Consider the following 11,347-nt stretch of genomic DNA (forward strand, 5'->3'; position numbering starts at 1 on the left):
GGCAGTTGGGCACTCCTTGGTTTCAAATCCTTTCTGCTCTTCTCTCCCTCGACCACAGCGTGTTCTACGTCTTCTACGAGCAGTACCTGACCATCGTTTACGACACAGCCTTCAACCTGAGCATGTCGCTGGCGGCCGTCTTCGTAGTGACCGCGGTGCTGCTGGGCTTCGAGCTGTGGTCGGCCGTGATGGTCAGCGTCACCATCGCCATGATCCTGATCAACATGTTCGGGGTCATGTGGCTGTGGGGCATCAGCCTCAACGCCGTGTCCCTGGTCAACCTCGTCATGGTAAAAGGCTCAATTTAGGTCCTTTTTTAAAGCTGCTATAAGCAATATCTTTTCAGTATTTCTCAAAAATGTAATGACATGTTTTATTTTTTGGTATTCAGACTGCCAGCAATGGGTAAAAAGTTATTATTTTTTTTGTTTGCTACATTTTGTTTTTAATTAACTATTTCAAAACATTTTCAAAAAACATTCCCAAAATGTAATTAATGAAAATGTTAGCTGTTTTTTTTTCATGAAGAAATCAACAAATGCTATGAAATTCCATAAATTGTAAAACAAATGTATAGTAGTGAAAATAGCCGATCTACAAGCTCACAACGCATCGCACCGCACCGCGTTGAGCTTGTAGATCAGCTATTTTCACTACTTGTTAAACTTTTGGGTCACAGGCTTAAACGTTTGGGAACCAATGATCTATTCTAACTGGTCTACCAGTGAAACGTCCAGCATTTGAGGCAGCAGATCTGTTTTTTCCCCACGTTTTCTTCAAGTTTTTGTGTTTGTGTTTTTTTTGCAGTGCGTTGGCATCTCTGTGGAGTTCTGCAGTCACATCATGCGGGCGTTCTCCATTAGCGTGAAGAGCACCAGGGTGGAGCGAGCCGAGGAGGCTCTGGCTCACATGGGCAGCTCAGTAAGTCTTATACTAAGGTCGCATTCTCACCTCTACTTCGGTAGACTCGATGCGACTGGGCGGAGAAGTTGCATCATTCATGCATTTTTAATTTGCTGCGTTTGCGTTCACACTGCGCTGTATCAACCGCAGCAAGGAAACGCGTGCGTGCGTGCGTGCGTGTGCGCAATGAATTATCCGACGTTTATCCTCATTCGACCACGTCTATCCACGGTAACGGGACAGCTTTGCGCTGTGTAAAATATGTCCTCCGTCTCCAACCGTTTATACTCCTCACGTAACACGTTTCATTTCCTTTATTTGATGCCATTGCATTCACACCTGCAGTGAATCGAAGTCGGGTGCGCTTGGAAGCGAAACGAAACTCTTCTTTTTGGCCTACTAGAATGCGATTGTTTGATCCGCATCAGTCTTCACAGCTGCCACACGAAGCGCACTTTCCGACACTACGTAGCAGGATTCGTTTTAATCGCAGTAAAGCATTCTGGTGTGAATGCGATCTTAGTTGCACGGTGGTCTCACTGATCTACAAGCTCACAACCAGTCTTAGGAACAGTACTGCCTGCTGTTACTATATAGGTTTTAGTCTCGCGTAGCCAGACAACTATTCCACAATCTCTGAATGCTATATAGAGTCTGGAACTCCTGACATTCGAGCGAGGAAGCTGGCATTTCCGTTCACCAAAACACACTATCTTTACATTAAATGTTTTATTATCCATTCCTGCTAAGCAGCAAGGTATATCATGTGCTTCAATGATTTCGATTTGCGCAACTGTAAAGACGAAACAGAAGTAAGGAGGAGGCTTCACTTCCGCTTTATCTCTGGGTCATGACCAGAGCTTCCGTTGCTCCAGACGGAGCAACGGAAGCATTCGAAAGTTGCGAGACGCAACAGTTTGGCAACGCAAGACTACTACTATTAGGTTTAAAGGACAACTTTCAACCAAAGTTCATGTTTTAGGTTGTTATAGAGAAACTAAAAGTTGAGTGTTAGTTTTCTTTCATTTGCTGCTTTCTTTCGTTTTAGGGATTTTAGCAGTTTTTGACAGGGGCTGCGGGCATTTGAGCATTTGGCTAAATATGTATTTTTTTACAAAATTTTATGGCGATTTCTTTTGTTATCATTTACTGTAGTCCTACTAGACCCCAAGAAATTACATCTGGCCGGAAAAGATCACAGGATATATTGAATATGACAAACTGACATATGGAGCCTATACACACAGTATAAGCCTTCCCCCAGTAGGGGGAACTTTGGTGGAAAAAAACTAAAGTTGTCCTTTTAATAGTAGAACTTTTGAATTTGCATGCATGAAGGCAAGTGAGGAAGCCTTTTTGAGCCTCGTGTGATATCTCTGTGCACTGTGCCTTATTTCCAGGTTTTCAGCGGGATCACATTGACCAAGTTTGGTGGCATCCTGATTCTGGCCCTGTCCAAGTCGCAGATCTTCCAGATCTTCTACTTCCGCATGTACCTGGCCATAGTGCTGCTGGGAGCCACGCACGGACTCATCTTCCTACCGGTGCTGCTCAGCTATATAGGTCAGAACTACCACCAGGCTTTCACACATTTTGACCTGAGATCAGATTCTAAAAATGTCTTCTACATCCTGACAGTTTTCTGAAAAAGCTATGTTTCTATGTCAGTCGTTCTTCGATTAAAAAAAAATAGCAGACCTACAAGCTCGTAGCGCGCCACTCGGTGGCACGCTATGAGCTTGTAGATAGCTTGTAGATTTCAATAGCTAAAACACAACATAATGCTGACACCAAAAGGGGTTCCCGCCCAGAATGGGTTAACACATTTAGACTTGACAAGATTCTACAAATGTCTTCTAAACCCCGACAGTTTTCTGAAAACCCCTATGTTTCTGTGTCAGTGGTTCTCAAACATTTTCATGTCAAGGACCCCCAGAATTAATTAATGTAATTGGCCGCCGACCCCCATCTGAAAATATGTTGTTCCAGGCACCCCCCCAGAAACAAAGTTTTGAGTTAAAAACGTTCGCTCTGAAAGAATATATATTCAAAGATTTGTGCCACATTTTCACGATTTTTCTAAAAATAGCAGACCTACAAGCTTGTAGCTATGTGCTTGTAGATCTGCTATTTTTCAATAGCTAAAGTATAACATAATGCTTAAAACACCAAAAGGGGTTCCCGCCCGAAATGGGTTAACAACATAAACCCATTTAGACCTGAGAACAGATTCTACAAATGTCTTCTAAATCATGACAGTTTTCTGAAAAACCCCAAAAATGATATGTATTTGGCCGCCGACCCCCATCTACAATATATCTACAAGCTCATAGCGCGGCACTCGGTGCCGCGCTATGAGCTTGTAGATGTGCTATTTTTCAACAGCTAAAGTTTAAAGTAATGGTTAAAGTGATTAATAGCTATAAAGCGACACAGACGCGTCCTCAGGTCTAAATGGGTGAACCCTATATACTTTTTATATATATACTAGCGACCCCTTCCTTTTTTCCAGTCTTTCCATCGAAAATAGCTGATCTACAAGCTCAGAATGCGATGCATTGTGAACTCGTAGATGTTTTCTTATTTTAATTGAATGTTTGACTGTTATGACATGAGCAGAATAGGGACTCGGATAGGGACTTGGATTCAGGCGTTTAATATATGTGCTTGTACAGTACACCAAAAACAATGGTGTAAAAATTACCATAGACCTGTGTAACCCCACCCACCTGAACATGAAGTAAGAGCAAATATTTCAGGAATGCACTTTTATGACTTTAAAAAGAAACTGTCAAATAAAACAAAGCTAGTACCTCAGCACATGATTTCAAATCTCTACAGGATGCATTGAATTGAAATGTGTGTTGACTGAAGTGCCTCTCTGATCATGTCGGGCTGTTGTGAATCACTTCGCAGGTCCTTCCGTGAACAAGGCCAAGGTGTCGGCGGCCAACAAGCGCTACGCGGGGACGGAACGGGAGCGCCTCCTCAACTACTAGCTCGCTGCTTTCAAACGTTGAACGATTGAACTAACAATGAACTGGCAAAGACCGCGTGGGAGTTGAGCTTGAGCAGTTTCTGTGATTACTGACACACTCATCATCGCCACTACAACTATGCACGGATGTAACTCAGGAAACCACTTGGGAGTTAAGAGAACCAGAGGCCTTGTCTAAGCTTAGAATTGTTGTACGGTGTATATTTTCCCCCCCATCTGTAGCCACGCCACCACCAACCATCACCCTCCTAAGTCTATGGTCAGTTCAGACCATTCTATCTTTGTGTCACCTAACTCGCCATGGAACTGGAATAAGATGGTGTGAAAGTAGGAGAGACGCTGCCCTCGACACTAGATGACAGATCCAAGCTTTCAGTCAGCTCCATATGCTAGTCGCAATTTTCTTGCAGGATTCTTAAAAGGGTAACGGTTGACTATATACTGTATATAATTTATGTATATGTAAACTGGACAAAATAGAATGTGTAAAGGAAAATTATGTTCCTGAAATGGTTTACTAATGTGGCACTTTTGTAGAACTATTTGACATGGTGAATCAATTTTTGAGAGTATCACTGTATATGCTAATTTAACTTGTACTAATAATGAGTACTAATTACGATAATGATGGGTAATAATAATAATGGTTACTAATGGTGGATAACTTACTGAAGTTACTGAAACAACCCTGTCACATTTTAGATCACGGTGGGCGGGTAAGAACCAGGATTACAAGGTTTGCCACAGAACTCTAAATGAGGGCTAACGTAGTAACGTTCAAACCATTTACCGCTACAAAATGAAACTTGATTGTAGAATGTTAGCCGGCTAACTGTGTAATCCTACAACTTGTAATACCTCTTTAGAAAGCTTTATTCAAGCTAAAAACATTTTTGTCATTAAATAGTGTAAAGCCCCCTCCAGGGACGCTGCAAACAACGGAGAAAATGTTTCAGACATGCCTTGCAAAAGGAATTTGTTGCGTCACAAGGCACGAAAAGAGCAACTGTCTTCCTCAAGCAGAGCGTCAAGCTTTACAGTACATACAGTTGGGTGCCACCGATATTGTCCCTTATCATTTGACCCATTTAGGCCTGACCTCAAAATTTAAAAAAAATCCTTCTAAATCCTCCAGTTTTCTGAAATAAATATTTTCACGATTTTTCAAAAATAGCAGACCTACAAGCTCGTAGCGCGCCACTCGGTGGCGCGCTATGAGCTTGTAGATCTGCTATTTTTCAATAACTAAATTATAACATAATGTTTAAAACGCCAAAAGGGGTTCCCGCCCAAAATGGGTTAACTGTCCTTTTGCGCAGATCGCGCAAACCTCAGCAAAAAGAAAAGGACAATATCGATGGCCTCCAACTGTACACGCATTCACTTGTCTCTCAGTCAACCATAGACATGGAAAGGTAGATGCTCTGGGGCGAATGCTCTCAAAGGAAGGGCAAGCTTCCGTGTTGGCGCCAAGGAACGTAATGAAAGGAAGCGATGTGAGTCACGTGACTGGACTCATGTCCATACATCTCCACGGGTGCACTGCCGCCCTCTGTGCGAGACAGGTCGCTGAGTCGTCGCTCCAATGAATTGCAGCGGCGAATGAGGCGTCATACCTTTCTATGTCTACGGTGTCAGCGCCCGGCCCTCGTGTCGCCTGAAATTGTGACTGTTTGTGTTGGATAAGATCGTTAAGTTTTCACAATGGTGTGTTTTATAGATTTGAAAGGGGTGATGTGTTTGCTGGAGGAGGACGTAATACCAGTGCGAGTGTGTGCCAAGGAGCAGTAGCATTCCTTCATTATAGCTGCAATCCGTAACTTGTTTTTAAAAGGTTAGGTATAACTTTCAAGAAAGCATGGAGGTGTCCCTACTCTAACATTGAGACCCTGGTGTTGAGTAGTAATGCCTGAAGCACATTGAGACCCTGCTGTTGAGTAGTAATGCCTGAAGCACATGAGTGCATGGAGGTGTCCCTACTCTAACATTGAGACCCTGGTCTTTCTTTGAACAGTAGACCACGCAGGAGTCCCAGTTTTCGATATGAAACGGACAGATTGCAGCTTTAATTATACTTGAAGGACCACTTCACTGCTTTCAACATATACAGGTAATTGGTCCTCACTAATGTTCATGATAAAATGCCACAATTTTTTTTTTCTACTCTCAGAGGGCTGTGGGCAGTTCAGAAACCCGTCCGTCAGTGACATCGTTAGGCAGACTTTTCTTTCTTTTTAAACACATTAATGACGACCAAGTATATGAAGGTAGGTTGAAAAGTGGTGAAGTGGTCCTTTAACATTGGTTGTCTCATTTTGCATTTTCTTTTTTTCTATTTTCCTTTTTTTCCCATACCTCATTCAATGTTGAGCCTGGTACTGGGCATCTGGAAATCTATACATAATGAATGACTTATGCTTGTTGACAATGCAGTGCATCGTTGCGTGTGAATCATAACCTTTGTCCAGAAACACAAAGGAGAGAAACAAGCTAAGAGGCCTAGCCTCAGGGAGACCTTGTTTCTTTAATTAGGTTTTAATGATGTGTATGATTTACCTAGCCTTGATTGTACTAGGTGTTGTGGTTTTAAAGGTACACCACTTTAAATGTCATGTTTTTCTTATTTTGTTTTGGAATATAATATATCACCAATACTAATGCATCCATATTTGTTCCTTTTATATCAAGTACTTGCATGTGTTAGTAAGTTCTGCTAAAACTTTACTCCATTACAAAGGTATTGGCATCATAATATAGGCTACTTATGGCCTACTTCAACTTTTTCACATTTGACTTGTCCAGTTATACCCGAATATGGCATGGTGAGTTTGGTACCTTGCTTCGCCTTATATGGCACACAGCGATAAATAATTGCGAACGAAGTGATTGCGAACGAAGTGAGCACTAACTATAGAAGATGGCCAAAACTGTCTCTGTCACACTAACACCACCCGCCTGCCACCAGAGGGCAACTACGAACTGAAATTGGAACGATACAGGTGTGTGTGTGTGTGTGTGTGTGTGTGTGTGTGCCACAACAGCTTCGCGTTTACGCGTCTTACTTGTTTTAGTTGCACAGTTTAAAGTGCAGAGTGCATAATCACCGTGGAAACCAAATACATATTGTCGACTAAGCCGTACTTTTGGTAAAAGGGAGAGGTCCCCTAGGTATATACACTCAAATATTTCAAAAGATGAAGAGGCCTTTTAATAGCATCACCATGATGCCAATTTGAAGAAAATAAATAATGATAATTGGGACAGAGGTGTGTGTGTGTGTGTGTGTGTGTGTGTGTGTGTGTGTGTGTGTGTGTGCCACCCCTGTTCCCCCCAGTACCGCTTTTATATGCCCGGTCTGCAACCTTGACTGTGGAGCCAGGATCGGACTACACAGCCACCAGAAGACGCACAATTGGAGAAGATGGTCATCATGATGGGCAAGAACAAGCAAGTGTGTGTGTGTACAGCACCTTTTCAAATTGTTTAAAAGTTAATTTTCTTCCCAAATATAATTCAAAAAGTGAAACTTTCATATATTCTCAATTCATTGTGCATAAAGTGAAGTATTTAAAACCTTTTTTGTTTTAATCTTGATGATCATGGCGTACAGCTCATGAAAAACAAAATCCTATTTTAAAATATTAGAATATATTACGAGACCACTAAAAATATGTTTTTTTTTAAACGAGAAATGTCGACCATCTGTCAAGTATATTGATGTATGCAGTCAATACTTGGTCTGGGCTACTTTAGAACAAATTATTTCATCAATGGGGCGTGGCATGGAGGTGATCAGCCTTTGTTCACTGTTGAGGTGTTATGGAAGCCCAGGTTTGCTTTGATAACAGCCGTAAGTTAATTTGTATTGTTAAATCTACTGTCTGTGGGGTTTAGGTCAGGCCAGTTGGCTGGTCAGTTAAGCACAGTAATACCATGTTCGGTACACCAGTTACTAGTAGTTTTGGCACTATGGCACAATGATGATATAATAACATAACTTATGTTATTACATCATTATCATTTCATTGACAACTAGATTATTTTATGACAAATAAATTACTAAAAAGAAAAAACACTCAGAGTGACCGGCACCAAGTGAACAATAAAATGGGGGCATGGTTATAAGCACAACCCGTGTAGGAATTGGTATGTAGCGTCTCCTCATGCCGAACAAAAATTGTGAAAATTACATTTACTTCTATTGCCTCTGCGACACTGTAAGATGCTGCAAGATGCTGTACGTGACGTTGAGGTTGCAGTCAGACTAGTCTTCCTGTCCTCGCTTCACATACGTTTCCACCAGTGGAAACTAAACAACTGTTAGTCTAACCACACAGGAGTGGAGCTTTTCATCAGATGAGACTTGGTTGAACTTGAAAGGTGCAAACTGCATCAAGAGACAGAGAAAGTATTTATAGACACAGAGTTTGAGGTTGTTGTTTTTTCCTTGACCATGCTTGTATGCTGTATCTGTAAGACAGGTTTCAGTCACATAGCCAGATACTGATATGTAACCATGCTCCACTCATGTACTATGCATCCATTTCCTTTGTTCTCACTTTACTTTGTGTGGCTCATCAGGGCTGAGATTCTGACACCAGTACGGCAGAATCAGAGGCTGTAGAACGTTTTGGCTTTTTGTGTATATTATATAAAAAAATAAGTTGTCCAAACAATACAGTGGTGCTAAAGGAAAGGCCATTGGCCACCAAAATCAGTAGGATTCATCCTGCAATGTTCCGATTAAATTATGAGATATCTTGCATGCGGTAATTCATCATGGGCATCCTCCCTCACATGTAGGACCAAGAAGAGAACAAAAACATTTTAGCAACAGCTTTAGGTCTTGTCCTTGTGGTGGTTACATAAACACTGATCTCTCAAGACAGATTAAGAATGTTTTATTTTATGTGTGTGTGTGTGTGTGTGTGTGTGTGTGTGTGTGTGTGTGTGTGTGTGTGTGTGTGTGTGTGTGTGTGTGTGTGTGTGTGTGTGTGTGTGTGTGTGTGTGTGTGTGTGTGTGTGTGTGTGTGTGTGTGTGTGTGTGTGTGTGTGTGTGTGTGTGTGTGTGTGTGTGTGTGTGTGTGTGTGTGTGTGTGTGTGTGTGTGTGTGTGTGTGTGTGTGTGTGTGTGTGTGTTGGTCCTTTTTTCTTTTTTACTGAATGGGTTCCCAGATTGCGTCGGTACAAGAAAGACAAGACATGGGCAAATGATATTGATCAGTTTTTATTGTATATATTGTATACAACAGTTGAGAAAATAGAGTAATAGATAGTAATACTGTGATGTTTTTTTATTATAAGAGAGGGCAAAGGATAGGTGGAGGATAAAACATAACTACATACGGGAGTAGTTCAACCTGCGGTTTATCGTCAACAGGGTAAGCTGTGAAAGTGTTCGAGGAAATGAGGTGTTAAGCACCTCCCTGGCAGGAAAGGAATACACATGGCTCTGTGTTAGTGAACAATGAGTGCCCAACTGCATGCACAAACCATTGTTATTCTGCAGCTAAAACAAGATGGCCGTGGATTCTCCACACCGGCGTCACTCCTGCTGAAGGTACCTGACATCAGAATAGGTCACGGTGTCACTGTTGGACTTCACTCTGTCCATCCTGGTGGAGGCACGGCCTCTAGAAGTGAAACTCACGGCTGCATAGGTGACATCATCGCCATTCTGACACTGTAAGGGGCGAAACAGAGCTATATAAATCACACTTGTGAAGTGAGCGGCGCTCTTATCACCATACATCATCATACATCACATTCCGTACTCAGCCTATCAAAGTCATCGATTCCGTGATTGAGAACAAAAAGAGATCTCATACAGACACACATGCACATAAAGCTGTGCTAGCACCGCTCAAAAAACTGTCAGAGCAAGAACAATAACAGGTCCTCTGTTGGCTCTGTATATAGTCAATTCAGTCCACACAAGTAAAATAGTAAAATAACTGTTAGTGTAACCTTGTAAGTAGAATATGTTTTACCTACAATATCACATGTTGATATGATGATACGCCTGAATTAATTTTGGTCACAACTTATAAGGAGCTTGTAATAAACATGAATTATTATTTTTATTTATCTTTTAATTACAGACCGGCCGGCCTGGGCCGTAATAAACACGTATTAACAGTTAATCAGTCCCTTAAAGTCCATATTAGATTAAGATAGACTATAAGAGTTGCCTCAGACTATACGTTTATTATGCGCTTATAATAAACTTGTTAACATTTAATAGACTGCTTAAGAACATTAATACAAGTCATCACGATACGTTGTGAGCTTGTACAGCAGGTCTGCTATTTTCACTTGTAAAAGGTGCATTTTTGGAAACTTTTGAAAAACTAGAGGTTCGACCTGGAGAATATGGCTTCCAATTTGTGATACTGTATGAAGGTATAGGCAGAAAATAAATCAAATTACCTGAGAGGAAGATAGGTCTGTATTCCCTGTAAATTGAGATAATGAATGTCAACATATTCATTTTAGTTTTCACCACAAAAGCTGTGCAGGTTGTAATACTGATGGTGTGATAGCTAGACTATTACCGGTATATACATTACTATACAAATACAGTATGTATGCATTGATTCATTCTACCCTCAACCAAAACAGCATGTAGTAAAGATACAAAATACATACATACATGGATGCACCTGGGACGTATCCTCAGTGATGTATCCTAAGGTCATCGGGGTTTCGGGTCTCGCAACATCATACCCCTCGCTCAGGTGACCCAGCCGGGGTGATCAAGTCCCGACTTACGTCCCAGTAGCGACCCTCGATCAGTCCCATTAGGGAAAAACCAGGGCCACTCAATCCGTTCTTCCTGAACTACTCTGCCGGGACTGGGAGGTACCATTCTGGCGCGTGGAAGGACTAGGCTCTGTGGGTTGACTCCTGTCCGGGCCCCTCCTACGTCTCACCAGGTCCACTCCTGCTCTCACCAGGTCAGGCCCTGTGCGTTGCACCAGACTCCCAGCACCAGGCACTTTATTCAGGAATAGTGGATTCTCGAGCCGCAACAGTTCCGCAGGCTCCACCTTGCCCTTGGTGGTGCCGCAGGCGCCGCTTGAGGCTTGAATGGCCCTCCTAAAGGCCTCACCATGGGTTTGTTGGGCTTCTTCCTCACGGAAGACACAGGCTGGGGCGCCAACCCATACTGCTCCCGGGTTCCGTCTAATTTCCGGCTGCCACCCGTCTCTCCGGTGGTCACCAGACTATTCCTGGTTGTCACGTAGTCTGTTCCTATGAGTCACTATAAATAGAATAACTAAACAAAATACATACATACATGGCTGCACCTGGGACGTATCCTCAGTGATGTATCCTAAGGTCATCGGGGTTTCGGGTCTCGCAACATCATACCCCTCGCTCAGGTGACCCAGCCGGGGTGATCAAGTCCCGACTTACGTCCCAGTAGCTACCCTCGATCAGTCCC

General features: G+C 42.3%; 1 protein-coding gene across 1 annotated transcript in view; it reads left to right on the top strand.

Annotated features, from left to right (window-relative positions):
• The window catches only part of npc1 (Niemann-Pick disease, type C1), a 29,975-nt gene extending 23,420 nt beyond the window's left edge, over nt 1-6,555 (top strand). Inside the window, exons 22-25 of the mRNA XM_079488726.1 lie at nt 59-290; nt 808-921; nt 2,304-2,466; nt 3,820-6,555. Of these exons, the coding sequence (XP_079344852.1) occupies nt 59-290; nt 808-921; nt 2,304-2,466; nt 3,820-3,902 (592 nt within the window). The 3' untranslated portion in view covers nt 3,903-6,555. The remainder of the gene's footprint in view (nt 1-58; nt 291-807; nt 922-2,303; nt 2,467-3,819) is intronic.
• Nucleotides 6,556-11,347: the final 4,792 nt, after the last annotated feature.

This window comes from Electrona antarctica, assembly GCF_951216825.1.
Source record: "Electrona antarctica genome assembly, chromosome: 19".
NCBI classification, from domain to species: Eukaryota; Metazoa; Chordata; class Actinopteri; order Myctophiformes; family Myctophidae; genus Electrona; species Electrona antarctica.